Source organism: Engystomops pustulosus, chromosome 3 (genome assembly GCF_040894005.1).
Source record: "Engystomops pustulosus chromosome 3, aEngPut4.maternal, whole genome shotgun sequence".
NCBI lineage: Eukaryota > Metazoa > Chordata > Amphibia > Anura > Leptodactylidae > Engystomops > Engystomops pustulosus.
This window is the reverse complement of record NC_092413.1, coordinates 143907101-143925882: the sequence shown is the minus strand read 5'-3', so window position 1 is coordinate 143925882 and position 18782 is coordinate 143907101. Positions and strand designations below refer to the sequence as shown.

The window sequence follows — 18782 nt, the reverse complement described above, 5'->3', positions numbered from 1 at the left end:
GGATAACCCCTTTAACTGCATGCACTAGGTGAATGCATAAAGTATTTCTCCTTCTCTTTTTGGCATAATGGCACTAAGTGGACATGGTCCCAGTCTGGGATTGTATTATGTCATAAAAAAATCTATTGAATAAAAATCTATACCGTATATTGAGTTGCTAATGTTTTACCTTTTAAGGTCAAAGAATTATAAATGTTTAGAAACAAGACTATATTATTTTTTATTTCAGAATATACCAAAATCATTTGTTTTCTATCGCTTTTTTAATTGCATCTAAATGGAAGCTCCATTGAATTGTTGCAACAATAAAAAGATACATTGGGAATTGGCTGTTGTAGCTGACCCAGATGCTCTGGTGAGGGCAGGGGTTACTGTTATCAAAGATTGATTTAAAGGACATCTACCACCAGAATGAAAGGCTGTATGGAAAAGAGCCTGAGGGGCTCCACGCTCCATTAACACCTATGGAGCCTGGAGCCTGTCTGGCTCATTTGCATACAGCCCTTCATCCTGGTAGTAGATGTCCGTTAAGGGTTCATTCAGACTGGTGTTTCAGTTTCACATTCAAAAAGAATGCATCAGTTTCCGTTCCACGTTATGCAAGTATTGTATCCGTCAGTTTTATGCATAGAATCCTTTTTTCTCTTTTTTTGCAAAAAAAGAAAATGGATGGAGAACATCCTGGTTCCCCAGAATCATCTGAGAAGAAAACGGATGACCTCATTGTGCTTTTCCTGCAAACCCCTAGACTTCTATGGGTGTCGGCGGTTCACATGCATAATAAAGTAGTGCATGCTGCAATTTTTTATCATCAGCATGAAAAAAATTGAATAAGTCCATAGAGGATAATGTGTCACTATGCCATCTGTCAAAATTACTGAAATCGCCCACCTAAATAAACCCTAAAAGTTCTGAGGTTGTTCTTTTCTGTATTTTACGAGTTAGTTATAGACGTATTATATTATGGCATAGGCATAGGCATTCATTTTATGAAATTTGCATTGTAAAATATATACACAGCAAACAATAAGAAAACAGGATTTGCAAAAGCACCTTTTTTGCCCCATAGAGAGACTCAAGAAGTTTGTCCTGGGCTTTCTCAAAACGAGAATCTAGACTGGGGGACATCTTTTGGACAAGATTCCAAATCAAGTAATTGTTTAATATTCTGTAAGAGAAAGAGAATTAGTCTTGCTGGATTTATAAAAGATAACTTATGCATGACAATATATCACATAAAATAAAGCTTTAACTCCCTAGTGAGGGTCAGATAGTATTCCATGATAGATATACTGTACTAATCACAGAGATTGTGAGGGTACTGCCACTGGCTGCTTGTTGCACATAACCAAGGTCAGGGCCAGCGCCAGCACTGGGCCTACCTGGGCAAGTGCCAGGGCCCATAGCTGCTGGGAGGGCCCACATAAGGCTGTAGATAAGGAATCCATAGGGTGTGTATAAAATAACAGTCTGGTTTGATAAACTAGGGAATATTTTAGAGAACTGTTTTAGTTTCTGAATTTTTAATGCTGCCATATGAGTTCACTGCAAAGGAGCCCACTGAGGCCCTGTCGCCTAGGGGCCAACTGATACCTGTAACCGACCCTGACCAAGGTGCAACTACAACTTTCCAAACATTGAAGATATCTTCAATCTGTGTAGTTCTATCCTAGACATCTGCAATCGTAAGACAGTCATGAGCCCTCCAATATAGCTGTAGGCATCAAAGCAATGCGTCTTTTCCACAACAAACCATCACTTTGGTGTTGGTTTAACTCTCTTGTCCCCCACCAATACTCACATTGAAGAGGTGTCAGTGTAATTAAAAGTAACCAAAACTGAGGAGGAACCAAAGTTATAAATTAGAGAAGTGGTCCCTTCTTTTTATGATTTGGAACAATTCTGTAGCAATCATACTTCCACCAATTAGAAAGTGAAAACATATCAATATATCAGTTTAATAGATGGGAAAATTCTTCCTTTTTCACAGTTAAAAGTGATTTTAATAATAATAAAAATTATAACCAAACAAGCAATTGTAAAGGGAAACTTACAAATATATAGGATCCCTAAAAGTTGTTACCCAATGACACAAATAAAAATTCAGTTTAACCAACAAATAATTTATGCCAAACACAAATAAATAACAATTCATATTTTATTAAATTCATCCATTAAAATACAAAGAAAAGGAGAAGATTTAAAATACAGTACCTGGGCTTGGGACATCAGGTGGACTTTTCGGTATACTGGACTGGATCTATCGTTATATCTTATTGCCAATGTAGCTTTAGGATGTGACTAATGTTCCCATAGAGATATATATGTGGATTTTTGTATTTTGCCCATGATTAATACTGTTGCACTTTAACTGGACTATATTCATTTGGGCCTATGCGTTTTTAGTCCAGTATGCTTTGTACGAAAATATATATAAGTTTTTTTCTACTCTATACTTGAATTGTCCCCCTGTATGTGCTGTCCCATATTTGTAATATATTTTAAATGATCCCCTTTTCTTTGGATTTTTAATGGATGAATTTAATAAAATATAAAATATGAATTGTTATTTACTTGTGTGTTTGGCATAAATTATTTGTAGATTAAAATAATAATAAAAATTACATTGGGAATACAAGAAATTTCACTTAAAAAAAATCACAATCCCTTACACTGGGTCGGTGTTGTTTACTAGCTCAGACACTTGCTGAAGATATTCCTTGCCATAAACTACCACAGGCTCTGTATCATTGATCTCCAAAGGTGATAGAGCAAAGGACAAATAATCCATCCAGTCAAATGCAGGCGCTATATTCTGAAAATATATAAAAGAATACTTAATACAACATACATGCATGAGTTTTAAAGCCATGTGAATGGTTTTTTAGAAGTTTATACTATATAAATTGTCCTCTGGCTGTGAATTCTACAGTGTATTCTACAAAGTGATATTCTGAACATGTTCTTTCAAAATCTCACCTGCAGCTCAGCCACTGTCATACGATTATAAATCTTTTCCTCATCTCGACGCTCATCTTGTGGAACAGTAAGATTGGCTAGCAAGGTCTCAAGCTCCAGGATCTGGGTCATCTGTATTTCCACTGAATCAGAATAGCCCCCTAGCAGCATCCCTATGTCTACCATGTATTGTTGGTAGGCAGCAAGAACCTGAAACAGAAATCAAACACTGTACCACTACAGTGAACTTGTAACCTAGTATGTAGAATGTAATAAAGTAACCTAAAATACCTATACATCAAGTATATATATATCTAAATATATATATACATATATAAACCGTAACTCAATGATGTTATAGAGCAGAAGAATATTCTGCTTTTTAAGGCACAAAAAGAATAAATGACACGATGACTGACCTTCCCATTAGCTGTCCTATTTAGATAGTAATCTCTTGAAGGAAGAAAGAGTCCAGATTGATCTACCTGGAGAAGAAAAAAGTGTGTGTGGTAAGTTAATGGGGCTTATTTACTAAGCGTCTGCGGATTGCAAATTCATTGGACTGTTCATGGGTTTTGGGATTTGCGGCACTGGCACAAGTTTTCGGCAGGGGATTGTGTCGCATACGATCGAATTTTGGCGTAGCCTCGCTAGCTTTCAAGCGGCAGGATTGGGTGTACCATTGGACGATCCGACGGATTCAGACTGAGCGTTGGATTTAACTTTCAATTTGTGCCACAAGTCAATGCACTTACATACACCAGGAAGAAGAAGGTGAACTCCGGCAGACCTGAGCGGAGAAGTGACACCTTCAGGATATTGGGCGCACAATCTTAGTAATTAGCTGCAGAGTGCATTATCATCGAAACAATGCACTTTGGATGAACTCCTCGGACAGGTGGGTAAATGTGCCCCAATAATTACAGTTGTAGAATTTTATACAGCGTATATGTAATTTGATGAATGTTGTGTAGTGTTAGACTGGCTCTTCTATAAATATATATGCTTGTAGATGGCTGCAATACACCAGCATTTACCACACAATTCTGCTTAAATTCTAATGCACAATGTTTCATACAAAGTTTAGCTTAGTAACTGTGTCTTGTACTGTAATTTATCATATTCATGCAGTGTTACTAACTCTTGAGATTTTTAAAGGGAACCTTAAATTGATGTAACAAACCACCGCCAGTATGTTATGAAGCAGATTAACACCTTGGTTGTACAAAGTATAGGAGGTGTAGAGTTTACCACTGAAGTAAAGCTCTCCTTGCCTCAGAATGCCCCTCTGCTGTGATTAACATAACTCATCTGACTTTTGTAGATCCAGGTATGATGTCCCTGGAAGCCTAGGCATTAGTTACAGTGAAGAGAGCGTTCTGAGGTGTGAGCTTTACTTCTGTGCTAAACTCTCTGCCTCCATGACATTATAAAACCATTTTAAAACTCACTTCTAAGTAGATTTTCTGGATGATGCTACCACACTGGGTCATGAAAGAATCATGATATGGATCTGCTTGACAACATAGTGGTAGTGGTTTATTTGGTCAGTTTCTGCAGACAGGTTCCATGAAGATTTCCATCACCCATTGAATCCATCTCCAACCTCTCCAGCACATAATACCATAAACAAGACATCCTTTCAAAAATCCTTCTCAACACTTTTGCTCCCACACATACTCCTCATTTCCTTAAACCCACCATCTCTTCCAGTCATATGCAGTTTTGAGAAAATAACCTTAGTAATTACTGCAGCCTGAGAATTATACTGTTTTACACTTCATGTTCCTTATATAGTTCACTCCTTTCTACACTGCTCTACATTTACAAAAAAATATATATTACCTTCTATAGACACTCTCCAATCTCATTTTTTCTAAATAATCCCTCTCACATTCATCTATTGTACAGGAAACTGCAGGTGGACAAAAATGTTTTTCAAGTTATTGCAGATAAGATGAATGGAGAAGTGATGTGCAGTGATTTTTATTCCTGAGAAACAGTGAGGATTGTGACTGTCAACGTGTCAGTCTTTCTATTCAATATACAATATTTTATGAAACTGTTATTCTATTTGACATCTGTAATCATTTTATGTGTGTCTACCATTTGTTGTTCTTGGTTGTCCAATTATGTTTTCTAGGTTAGTAAGAAAACTCCTGCAATTACAATTGCGTTTTCCAGGATGGGATAAGGAAAACTCTGTTTCTTGGCTACCCTGTAACGCAGCTCCCTTTATATCATAAGATTTATAATAGTCAAGTTGTTTCAATGTGTTTGCATCTCATTAGCACAGCGTAGAGAACTGATTTGGTCAAATAATAGGCTGTAAACTAAGTTAGGGAAGTAAGAGACTTTGCCATTAAAGGTTGCCTCTGCATCTTGGAAAATGTATTTGCATATTTAATTTCTCAATTATATTCAAAACAATTACTATTCAACACATTTACAGCAAAACTTCACTCCAAATGTTGCTACAATGTCTATGTAACATTGAGAGTATGTTGTGAAATGGATTGGCTGTGTAATCTGGAGCAGAAAAAGCATACCGTCCTGATAAGAATCATCGACCAGTTATTTATAACATGTTGATCTTTGCATACCTCTTTCCTCTCGTATCAGATTTACCTGGATTATGTTGCTGTTGGAGCTCTTGGAGTCGGCACTCACAAATACACTGAAGAATGGTGTCGCCCTGTACGTCCCTGAGACAGTCTTCAACACAGCCATAAAGTTATCACCCCTCCAGTTACCCGAGACGTTCCATCCACCAACCTTAATGTGCAAAAAACAAAACACTGTATGTTTCAGATCATGAAAAAGTGTTGTTTTCCATAAGGGATACTCAAACAATGGCAACTAATTTACTTACAGCGTCATAAAATAAATAGACAAGTTTTCGATTTAAAATCACCTACACCTGTGTATTAAGTATGATGGGTCTTGAAAGCTGAAGTTAAGATAATATTAAGTAGTACTAAGAATACTAGATGCAATAATTTTCCCTTGTACTTGTTTGTGGAATGGAAAATGTATTCATGTGATTCGAGCTCTGCACAGTTTTAGTTACAAGTTATCCATGGCCTCAGGTTATTTCCACTGGTATGGTTCTAAATACAGTTTAGGTTGCAGGCTAAAGACAGTAAAAGCAGCAATCATGTAAGACCTTTACTGTGTTGCTAGATATTATAGAAAGCAGCAAGAAAAAAAAGTCCACAGAGTAAATGTTGAAAGCTAGGATGTCACCTTTTTTATAAGGTCTGTGAGTGGTTTTTCTTTTAGCTCCTCAATTTTCTGCTCCTTCAGACAGGAGAGATAAAACCGCTGTGTCTTCATCTCCGCCTCACTGCTAGAGTTAAATGTAGCATTCTCTGAATTAGGAAGAAATATAGTAATTAAGTATTAGGCAATGTCTGTTATTAGCACTCACAGAACAAGGTGGATTGAGCTCTCTGATTTGCAGAACATACATTGACACATACAGTCTTCAAGCTTCCATGCATTTCTATTCATATGCAAAATACATCTAATTACCTATCCGCTTTTTCTATAAAAAAATTTACATTGTGGGGGAGACTTATGAAACTTTCTAAAGGCTAAACTCTATGGGGGTAATTTATCTTTATTTTTCTTCCTCTTTTTTCTTTCTTTTTTGAGACATTTTTTGGTGCACTGCAATGTTTGCACCTTTTTTGGGGAAAATTTTGAAATGTTCGACGGATATTTGTTTTTTGTCAGTAAGACACATTTATCTTCTATTTCAGATGTGCTCAATGCCACAAATGACATTTATCATTTCAAATTGTTCTAAATTTGCAACATTTTTTGGCGCAAAAAACTCCAGACCAAACCATACTTAAGGAAAACGTAGAATATGAAAATGACTTGAGACATTTGTGCGACATTTTTGCGACATTTGTGACAAATGTCTCAAAAAGAGATCTGAAAAAAAATATTTATTTAACACAAGGAAAAAGTGAGATTGATAAATAACCAAAGAAGCCGACGGAAAAAAGACCAGCAATAACTAGCTAAAATAAACAGAGATAAGATAAATGACCCCCTATGTTTTTCCATAGTAACCAATCACAGCACAGTTTATATTTCATATTGTGTGGTTGATGAAAGCTGATCTGTCAAATGATATAATTCTTATCAGGACAACCCCTGCTCATTTCATTTACTGTATTATGGCATAAATATCATAGAAGTAACATTCCTATTAAGAACAGTGGGCATTAGAAGTCACAGCAATTGACTAATTACTACCTGTTTAACCCCTTGACAGCTCTAACCCTTTTAATTTTTGTGTTTCCATTTTTTGCTCCCCACCCCCCAAAAATCCAGAACTTTTTATTTTTATGTGTACAGAGCTGTATGGGGGCTTGTTTTCTGTGTAAGAAATTGTACGTCCCAGTGACAGTATTTAATATTCCATGCTGTGTACTAAATGTTCATAATTGTGGTAAGTGCATTCTCATAACTTTCCTGTGGGCTTTGTTTTTACGACTTTTACTGAATGCTTTGAGCGTGTACGACCACAGTACTCACACAAATTTATATAGGTTTTAATATGTTTTAACAGATTAAAAAAAATTAAAACCTTTTGGACAAAGACAAAAGACTGCACTTTTTCATCCTGCTTCCTACCAGAGAGCACAGTATGCACTCAACGGAGGTGATAATAGCCTATTATGGACGGATGTAAGACAGCCATCAACTGCCTCTTCTAAGCATACCTTGTGGGTATTTCCTAAATGATGTTACTGTCCAAATACGGATAAACATTGCGTGGAAGCCTCTTGATGTATGCTGCTGCGAATATGCAGCGGCGGGCCTATCATACGCCGGCGCTTGTAAATGTCCCCCATAGTCTCAATGTTTGTTGTCATTATATGCAATCGTCTGTTAAGCTGTTGTGATAATAAAGTTTCTCATTTTATCTATTCAATTTTCAATTGTCTTAGTGAACTTACCAAGTATATGTTTTAGCACAGCCTGATTCTGATCCCATATGCTGTTAAAAGTATTCCATCTTGACCGTCCATCAGGCAACGGGTTTCTTTTCATCCAACCTCCACAAGAGTACTGATAGAAGTCTTCACATGGGTCCACATCTCTGTCCAGGGAATCAATTATACGTCCAGCTACAGAAACGCAGGCCTCTGAGAGACACAGTGAACGGGACTTGTCTGAACAAAAGAAAGGACAAAATAATTAATTATTTATTAGTACTGTATTCATTGAAAAGCAGTATTAAGAGAAAACTGTGGAATTGTAATGGGGAAAGTTAGTTTGGCTAAACCCTTCCTGCCATGGCAAATTTCTGTTTTTCATCCCTGCCATTTAAGAGACATAATTGTTTTATTTTTCTGTTCACAGAGTTTTTGATCAGAGGCTTTACATTTTTAACCAATTAACACCACCAACATTTTCCTTTTCTATTTTTACTCCCCACATTCCAAAATCCAAAACTCAGTGAGCCACATGATGGCTTATTTTCTGCAAGACAAATTGAATTTCCTAGCAACACTATTTAATATTCTCTGCAATGTACAGGGAATCTTTTTATATTTCTATGTACTGTGCTCTGTATGCAGTAATTATTTCTAGACAAGCTGATATTTTCTCTGTTGTTCCTTTTACTGTTTAATGCCACTTTGTGAGTATAATAAATATATTATTTTATTATACCTTCCTTGTGTGATCTGCACTATGGATCTGTTTTGACCCTACAGTAGCTAGTGTCTTAAATGATGACATCAGGTAGGCTGCTGTGATTTCATGTGATCAGATAAATTCATGTGGTAGACATTGAAGTTGTAACGGGACCTTAAATGATGTCATCCTGGTGACATGACTTTATGTGCCCAATGAGTTCTCTCTCAATGTTCTATACAGCAGAATATCATAGCCCTGAGACCTGCCAATCAGGAACAAGGAGGCAGGACAGTGCAAGGAAATTTAATATGCATGACTCAATTAATGTCATTTGATTGCAGTTATAGAAAGGAAAGGGCAAAGCTTTTGAACCATAATTTTTAAAAAAGAATGATTCAGTTGTATATTAAAAGGGAAAAAAATGATAAAAAAAAAGGGAAAATGTGTAAGCTGGAATCTGTAGTCTGCTGCATAGGCACAAAGCCCTGTACTATTTGATCGTTTGTTCTCATACTTGGAGTCAATAAAAGAAGGATTTCTTTTTACAAGCACTAGATTGTATTTTCTTTTGTATTATCCCGTACTAAGCACATTGGTTACGTGAAGATTCGGGCTGTCCATTCAGGAATCCTGATAAAGAAACTTGTCATCGGGTGAGCGTTGTATACTTTTCAGTTTTTTTCTTTCTTGTATACTTTCATGTGTGACTTTTGCCTACATTATCATCTTTTACCCCCAAATTTATCTGACTGAGAAATGTGAATAGACTGTATCCCCAAGTCTACTGTTAGCATTTTATTGGATTGGAGTCTGCATCCCAGTCGCTGCATTACTGCTGACCAAACTGGGCAGCAAGCCACATGAAAATCCAAGCATTGGAAGTGGCCATTTTCACTAATAAACATAGAATTAAAATGTTAGCAAGCAGAAATTTAAATTTTCCCTTTAAGATGCCCTTTAAGATGTATATGCCATAAATAAGAAAAATCTCTATTAAATGGTAAATAAAATATCTAATAAATAAGTATTGTTGAGGATAAGAAATTAAAGTGTGATGCTTACTACTCCCATCTATCTATCTATTCAAATGATTTTTGTTGGAATACACAGTGACAAGAACATTCCTGTCCCCATTACCACCCTGCCGGGGCCTCATTTGACACACAAACTTTCTCAAGCATAATCGTTTCCACAGAATCAAGTAACAGAGGGTTTTGAGCAGCTCTCCCCACTAAACTAGCAAACTAAAATTGTACCTTGTTTAGGTACATTGTTAGCAAAAGAGAGTTTTGATTCTTATGTAAATTGCTAAAGAAAGATAGGTATTTCAGCCTCCTGATTAATTTATACAAAATTTTTTTGAGTTGGGAAATGCAAAGATGTTCACATGTGTTTGGGGGAGATGTATCAATATGGTGCCGAATAGACTGGTGCAGAGTTTGAGTAGACTAGTCTTTGGTAATATGGTGGAGTTTGAAACTGCCAAGTCCTAATTTGCACATTCTAGTGTTTGTGCCAATATGTGACACACAATCTTTATTTTTCGCGCCACTCCCTTAGTCAAACTAGTGTGAGACACTGAAGGGGTTAACTGTGGATGGGCGGTATGTTTCCCCTAGGTTTTGCTTCTATGCAAGGCCTTAGTGCTGAGGTGGGTTTGTCCAGCACCTTGGACACAGGTGATGGGAACAGCCTAATTAGCCTGGATAAAATGACTCAGCAGAGTTGAGTGGGTTGTCTCTCTGTGGAAGGAGGCTGAGAGGACACAGCTCTGACCTGTGGGTCTGGAGCAGCCACATGATCTTTTGTTTAGTGTGAGCTAGTGGACTATTGTGTATAGTTAGCACCCTGACGGGTAGGTTTTCTTTTGTTTATTCAAATACCTGAATGTAAAGGCTGGTTTTATTTTGCTGCAATAAACGCAGGCGAGACCTGTTTGGACTGTACCCTGGTGTCCCTGTCTTGAACTGCATCCCAGCACCCCGCTACCACGGTCTCTACTGGGCCAAATCTCCACATATGGTGCTTCGGATTGCGGGCAGTTCAAAAAGACATACACCTGGAAGGCTTGATACATCCTGCAACATTGCATGGCCTGGCTGAAAGCATCAGGCAAATTGCAGGATACAGCCAAGATGGAGGACTTTATTAAATACCTGCAAGAGGAGGCCAGAGCTAATCGGCAGCAGCAGCAGGAAGAGTCCCAGGCTAATCGGCAGCTGCAGCAAGCCATGCTCCAGCAGCAGGAGGAGAGGTCCCGCCAGCAGCAGGAAGAATCCCGAGCCATGTTCCAGCTGATGATGGAGAAGTTTTCTGGCATGATGGCAGCACCGCAAGCGACGACTACTGAGGGGTCCCATACTGGTCTGCAAGGGTACCCGGTTGTCCAGCATTCCGCACGGGCTGCAGTACAAAAGGCCTTACAAAAAATGGCGACGACCGACGACGTGGAGGCGTATCTCACTGTGTTCGAGCGAGTAGCTGAGCGAGAGGAGTTACCGGCTGAGCAGTGGGCAGATGTCCTGGCACCGTTCCTGACCGGCGAGTCGCAGAAGGCTTACTACGACCTGAGTGAAACGGAGGCCCGTAAGTACCCCCAGCTAAAGGCGGAGATTCTGGCTCGTCTTGGGGTCACCGTTCAAGTTCGCTCCAGCCGGGTCCACCAGTGGGCTTACTCAGAAAAATTACCCCCACGCTCCCAAATGCATGACCTGATCCATCTTGTCCGGAAGTGGCTACAACCAGAGGACTGCACCCCAGCACAGATGGTAGAGAGAGTGGTCCTCGACAAGTTCACCCGTTCTCTGCCCTCTCGGCTCCAGCGGTGGGTTGGACAGGCCGGTCCCACAAAAGCTGAGGAGCTTGTGTCCCTTGTAGAGAGGTATCGGGCTACAGAGGACCTTCTACTTACCTCTCCCACACGAAGCAGTGCCAGTGACAGGGTCACCAAACCAGCTGGTAAGACTGCTACTGCGGAAAAGGGGAGACATGTCAGGTTGGGAGGGGGTTCATTGGGGGGCGTGGATACCCAGAAACCCAGTGAGGCTCGTGACAGAGGCCGTATCCAGTGCTGGCGGTGCCATGAAATGGGCCATATTGCTGCCAACTGTCCACTGTCAGTGGAGCCAATGGACTGCAACCAGACCCGGCGAGTGTCACTGTTTGCCCGGCCAGTTCTGGCGGCAGAGTCAGTCACGGGTGCAGAACCCCAAGTATGCATGGTCACAATCGGTGGTCACACAGTGGAAGCCTTGCTAGACTCAGGGAGTCTGGTCACCCTGGTGCGGGGAACTTTGGTTGATCCTGGACTATACAGTGGGCGGAGAGTGGGAGTGTTGTGTATACATGGGGACACTCGCGAATATCCCACTGCTGTCATCAACCTACATACCCCTTGTGGTACTGTTACCCATGAAGTGGGGGTGGTGGGGACCCTTTTTCATGAGGCTATTATCGGCAGAGACTTACCGGTGTTTTGGGACCTCTGGAGACGAAGACCCACCTCAGGTGCTGTTGCAGATTATGGACATCAGGTATGTCCGGCCTTGGCCCCTGAACCCTTTGAGGCCGATGTACACACACCAGCAGTAGGGGTGACCCCATGTGATGAATTCTCTCCCCTAGAGGTCCTAGCTGGTGGGGTCGGGGGCCACGAGGAGGTGGCCGACATGCTGGACCTTGAGATTTCCCGTGACAATTTTGGGGCTGCACAGCTACAGGACCCTACCTTGGTTAAAGCACGGGAGAATGTCAAGGTGATAAATGGGGTACTCCAAATACCAGGGGCTGATAAAATATACCCCCGAATGGTGATTATTGGGGAACTGTTGTACAGGGTCGACCAGATACGGGGTGAGGAGGTTGAGCAACTTGTAGTACCCCAATCTCACCGTAGGCTGGTGCTAGAGTTGGCACACAAACATGTGCTGGGAGGGCACTTAGGTGCTGAGAAGACCCGAGAGAGGATCCTGCAGCGATTTTTCTGGCCCGGGGTATGGGAGGAGGTAAACCGGTATTGTAGCTCCTGCCCTGAGTGTCAACTTACTGCCCCGGTCTCCCACTTCAGGAGTCCTTTGGTCCCGCTACCGATCATTGAAGTGCCCTTTGAACGGATTGCAATGGATCTGGTTGGCCCCATAGTCAAATCCTCCAGGGGGCACCAATACATCCTAGTTATCCTGGACTACGCTACGCGGTATCCCGAGGCGATTCCATTAAGGAACACCTAATCCAAAAATATTGCTAGGGAGCTGTTCCAGGTGTTCTCACGCACAGGCCTCCCCAAGGAAATCTTGACTGACCAGGGTACCCCATTCATGTCTAGGGTAATGAAGGAGATGTGCAAGTTACTACAGGTAAAACAGCTCCGCACCTCTGTGTATCATCCTCAGACAGATGGCCTGGTCGAGAGGTTTAATAAGACCTTGAAGGGGATGCTTAAGAGGGTGGTCAGCAAAGATGGGAAGGACTGGGATTGTTTGTTGCCCTATTTGATGTTTGCCATACGTGAAGTTCCCCAGTCCTCCACGGGTTTCTCACCCTTTGAGCTGTTATATGGCCGTTCCCCACGTGGGCTTTTGGATGTAGCCAAGGAGACCTGGGAGCAGGAGAGTACCCCCCACCGTAGTGTGATAGAACACGTCTCCCTTATGCAGGACCGCATAGCGGCGGTAATGCCCCTTGTAAAGGAACACATGACAAGGGCACAAGAGGCCCAGTCTAGGGTCTACAATAGGTCAGCCAGACTCAGGACCTTTAATCCAGGCGACAGAGTGCTAGTTCTGGTGCCCACCGTGGAGAGCAAGTTCTTGGCCAAATGGCAAGGGCCATATGAGGTCATGGAGAGAGTGGGGAAGGTAACCTACAGGGTATCTCAGCCGGGGAGGAGGAAACCCGAACAGATATACCACGTGAACCTCCTAAAGCCATGGAGGGAAAGAGAGTCCCTGATGGCCATGGGAGTAGAGAAGGCATCTGTCTCCAAGAAGGGGACACCGGAGGTAGGTGTACCCGAGGCCAAGGTGCCTGAAGTACGGATCTCGGAGTCCCTCTCCAGGGCCCAGATTCAGGAAGCGAAGGAGTTTGTGCTCCGAAATATGGATGTGTTCTCTAAGTTACCGGGACGTACTTCAGTCATCAAGCATGACATCATAACCGAACCCCACATCCGGGTACACCAAAAACCTTACCGGGTCCCTGAAGCGCGCCGGCTTGCCATATCCGAAGAAGTCAGGCAGATGTTAGACCTGGGGGTTATCGAGGAGTCTAAAAGTGACTGGTCGAGTCCTATTGTGTTGATTCCCAAACCTGATGGTTCCCTACGGTTCTGCAATGATTTTAGGAAGTTGAACGAGGTGTCCAAATTTGATTCCTATCCCATGCCCAGGGTTGACGAGTTGATAGAACGACTTGGACAGGCTAGGTTCTTCTCCACCCTTGACCTGACGAAAGGGTATTGGCAGGTACCCCTGACTGACAGGGCTAAAGAGAAGACCGCTTTTGTTACCCCTGATGGGCTTTTTCAGTACGTGGTACTCCCCTTTGGGCTACATGGGGCTCCCGCCACATTCCAGAGGTTAATGGATCTCGTGCTAAAACCTCACCGGAGTTATGCCTCGACCTACTTAGATGACATTATAGTCTATAGTAACGACTGGGAGAGTCATCTAGCCAAAGTACAAGCAGTGGTAGACTCCCTGAGGGCAGCAGGGCTGACAGCGAACCCCCAAAAGTGTGCACTGGGTCTGGAAGAGGCCCGTTACCTGGGGTACCGTATTGGGCGAGGGGTCATCAAACCCCAAGTAAATAAAGTAGAGGCGATCCAGCAGTGGCCACGACCTTTGAGCAAGAAGCAAGTGAGGGCTTTTCTGGGCATAGTGGGCTATTATCGCCGATTTATCCCCGATTTTGCGACAATAGCGGCACCTCTGACTGACCTGACTAAGGGTAGCAGGGCGGTGATGGTAAAGTGGAGTGAAGAGGCTGAGGGGGCGTTTCAGCGACTTAAGACGGTTTTGTGTGAGGGACCGATACTGATCACCCCTAACTTCACCAAGACCTTTATTGTGCAGACTGACGCTTCTGACGTGGGCTTGGGGGCTGTCCTGTCCCAAGTAGTGGAGGGTGAGGAACATCCTGTAACATTCCTGAGCCGCAAGCTCACACCTCCTGAAAAGAACTATAGTATAGTTGAGAGGGAGTGCTTGGCGATCAAATGGGCTCTGGAATCCCTGAGGTATTATTTGGTAGGGCGGCAGTTTACACTGGTGACCGATCACTCTCCCCTAACCTGGATGAGTCAGGCCAAGGAGAGGAACGCCAGGGTCACAAGGTGGTTCCTAATGCTCCAGAATTTTAAATTCACGGTGGAACATCGAGCAGGAAAATTGCATGGGAATGCCGATGCCCTGTCCCGTACCCACTGTCTGATGGCCAAAAGTGTTCGTCCCCACAGGGTCAAACAGAGGGGGAGGGTATGTGAGACACTGAAGGGGTTAACTGTGGATGGGCGGTATGTTTCCCCTAGGTTTTGCTTCTATGCAAGGCCTTAGTGCTGAGGTGGGTTTGTCCAGCACCTTGGACACAGGTGATGGGAACAGCCTAATTAGCCTGGATAAAATGACTCAGCAGAGTTGAGTGGGTTGTCTCTCTGTGGAAGGAGGCTGAGAGGACACAGCTCTGACCTGTGGGTCTGGAGCAGCCACATGATCTTTTGTTTAGTGTGAGCTAGTGGACTATTGTGTATAGTTAGCACCCTGACGGGTAGGTTTTCTTTTGTTTATTCAAATACCTGAATGTAAAGGCTGGTTTTATTTTGCTGCAATAAACGCAGGCGAGACCTGTTTGGACTGTACCCTGGTGTCCCTGTCTTGAACTGCATCCCAGCACCCCGCTACCACGGTCTCTACTGGGCCAAATCTCCACACTAGTCTGAAAAGTGTCAAAAATGACACCTGAAGTGTGTCGCGAGTGGATTAATAAATCTCTCCCATTGTGTATAATAGAACAGTGGAGGGGTGGCAAGTGTACTGCAGTGACCAGGACTAACATAAAGTACTGCTGAATCTGTAAGTAGCAAAAATGGCTTACTTTAAAGGGAAAGAATGAATAAAATTATTGTAATAGAGGAAGTAAAAACACATTATAGTTTCTGCACTTACATATTTCTTTTACTGTTTGGTTAATTAAAGCAATTGTCACCACAGGATAGGGAACTACAACTGCTGGGACCCCTGCCGATCATGAGAACATGAGTCCCTTCCTAACTAATTGATGGAGCGTCCTGCTGCTCTATTCAATTTTAAGATGGCATCAGATATTTCCAAGCATTCGGTTACCTCCAGCAATCCAATTCACTCTCTAAGGAAATACTGGACATAGCCAAATTCTGTGTCTGGCAATTTTGAATGTTTGTCCTGCCGCTCCTCCTGTAAAACGGGACACACATTCTCACAATTGCTGGGGGTCCTGTTCTTGCAATCAGTGTTGGTCAAACTGATGGGATCCTCCTATATTGTAGACAACCCCATTAAGGATGTCTAAACCACCCATCAGTTTTTCTTCTTCACTTTCTTCTATGGTGCTTTATTATTCATTCTAAAAAGCATCATAGAGCATAATAAGCATCATAAGTTTTTCTATATTTAGTTTCTGAGAATCTAATATGACATATGTTAGCATAATTCTTCAGAATGTAGTATGAAAATAGAAAACCACGCAAATGGAGAAATTAGATTCACGTAGGAAGAACATATTTTCTTGGTACCTGAGACTTGCTGAACTCCTAAAGCAATTAGGCTTCCAATGAGCAACAATCCTAAAACTGCACTCAAGGCTCCCAAAAAAATTTCAGGCTGAGATCTTCCTCCAAGGGAACTAAAGATGTGCCCTCTTCCCTTCCGAAAACCAACCTGTAAAAACAAGCAAATCTCTGATATGTGAAATGCGTGAAAATTTGAAACATTTAAGACGAGGTAACCCATTTTCCTTTTAACACTGTTTGACATGTAAACATTTATTCCTATTCCAAAGTCACTTTGCATAATCGTTGCTACAATTAAAGGGGTTGGCTCATTTACTTAAAAGTTTTTGTAATTTGCAGGAGGAAGGATATTAGGTAATTTACGATATTAGGTAATTTACAAATATACATATATTTATATTTCTGCACAGCTTTATTAAAATGTATAGTCAAGTCGCCTGATTGGGAGATTCCTTTTAATTCATCTTCCAGTTATTCCTGTCCATAAAATGTCAGGTGATGTAGGGTCATGTGAACCTAAATGTCCATGACCAGTCTGTGCATGCTCTACCTTCAAATACGGTTTTAGACAAAGTGGGTCCCTGGGCAAAATTAAAAGTGGGGCCCCAAAATAAACTACTTTGTGAACAGTCACATTCAGTAAGATTAGTTTACAAACAGTCGTGTGATAAGGCAGTTTGTAATATGCGACTGTAGGAGGATTTTATAGGAGCTTGACAAATGATAGGTAAATTGATGATATAAGATAAATATGAATATGATATAGATTTATAGATAGATGATAGATTTATACATGCATAAATATAAAGTAGATAACCAGATAGATGATAGAAGATAGATATGAAAGATAGATACAATAGAAGAGAAAGATGATCGATTGATAGATGAAAAGATAATAGAAAGGAGACAGATAGGTAGATAGAAGATATAAAGGTAAATAGATAAACAAAAAGCTCGATAGATAAATGGTTAGATAGACATATATATATATATATATATATATATATATATATATATATATAGGAAACAGACAAATTATTGGAGATAGATAACTAGGTAGACAGTTGACACTCCCTAATGCCGGCCCTGCTGCCTTTGTCACATCATAAACCCCCCACAAACTCCAAGCAGTACCTTATAGACTAGTATCCAAGTATGCCTTAGGTGTTTTAACATCTTTTATGCACTGAAGCATTTATTTAAACATGACATGAGATCCATTCCAGGAGGTGGGGAGCTCAACCATGCAGTCAAGAGCTACCCCGTCTCCACCAAGCTGTTTAAACTCTTAACCCCACCCCCTTCCCAGATGTCACTGTTCTCCTCAGGACAAGTGACAGGTTTCCTATAAGGATCTTATGACAGTATTCAGTCACATTTCTTTCACTCCCAGTACTCCACTCCCTGTCCTGCGCTAGAAGTATGACGAACTATTGTGGAGAAGTTGATTGATAAACAGAGTTCCAGGACACCACTTGTCTCCAGTACAGGGGAGTGACAGAAATGAGATTGAATACTGTCATAAGGTCCTGAAAGATAGATGGACACATGACCCTCCATCTGCACACTACAGAAATCTAGAAATAGCCAACCCCTTTAAGCTCCTTTTTCACTACAAAATACCTTGTATTGGTTTAGAATGTTGCTTTTCCAATGAGGAAAGTACCTGCTTCTCCTTTTGAATACCCATTTTTTGTTAACCAAAGATGAACAGTTTAGAGATATGACACCATAATAGTTAAAAAGTATTTTGTAGCAGGGGCTTTCCGGTACTTTTTTGCAATGGAAAAGTGAGCAAAGTATTTAGAAGGATCCTGTATCATTTTTACAAAAAGACTTTTGTAAGATTCAAAAATGAAAGGTTAAATATCAGATATAACTTTTGAATTATGAAAGTCAAAGGTGAATTCTCATCTTGAGCATTTATGAGATATCAAAAACATAAGGTTTCCATTTAGAGCTTTTAAAATTGTAATGGTTGCTTTGTTTCGGGGTATGTAAGTCACTGGTCTTGATCTATGAGGTGTTTATCAAATATACTGGGAAATCATATAAAAACTAAAAATGGTAAAAACCTTTACCAAGGGATTAGTTCAAGAAGACACTCACTTTGATTTTGAGTCCAGCACACTGGAATTGCTTTTGTCTAGCTTCTCATAAGCATAAAACATTTGACATTTACAGTGCAAAGTATGTCCTTGGCCAACATGTCTGTATTATATGTTCTCTGGCTATCATGATGACATATATAATTATGAATATTAAAGAACAATATTTACTCATTTAGCCCTGAAAATATTACACTGCTCAAAAAAATAAAGGGAACACTTAAACAACACAGTATAACTCCAGGTAAATCAAACTTCTGTGAAATCAAACTGTCCACCTAAAAAGCAACACT

General features: G+C 41.1%; 1 protein-coding gene and 1 long non-coding RNA gene across 4 annotated transcripts in view; one reads left to right on the top strand and one right to left on the bottom strand.

Annotated features, from left to right (window-relative positions):
* Nucleotides 1-6316, top strand: part of LOC140122027 (uncharacterized) — a 38493-nt gene extending 32177 nt beyond the window's left edge. For both annotated transcript variants that reach the window (XR_011854241.1, XR_011854242.1), the window contains exon 3: nt 5581-6316. This is a non-coding gene — a long non-coding RNA (uncharacterized lncRNA). The remainder of the gene's footprint in view (nt 1-5580) is intronic.
* The window catches only part of ECE2 (endothelin converting enzyme 2), a 52462-nt gene that overhangs the window by 18802 nt on the left and 14878 nt on the right, over nt 1-18782 (bottom strand). For both annotated transcript variants that reach the window (XM_072142379.1, XM_072142378.1), the window contains 8 exons: nt 16385-16529; nt 7935-8150; nt 6205-6329; nt 5587-5733; nt 3378-3443; nt 2980-3168; nt 2673-2815; nt 1054-1168 (listed from right to left, as the gene is read on the bottom strand). In XM_072142379.1, the coding sequence (XP_071998480.1) occupies nt 1054-1168; nt 2673-2815; nt 2980-3168; nt 3378-3443; nt 5587-5733; nt 6205-6329; nt 7935-8150; nt 16385-16529 (1146 nt within the window). The remainder of the gene's footprint in view (nt 1-1053; nt 1169-2672; nt 2816-2979; nt 3169-3377; nt 3444-5586; nt 5734-6204; nt 6330-7934; nt 8151-16384; nt 16530-18782) is intronic.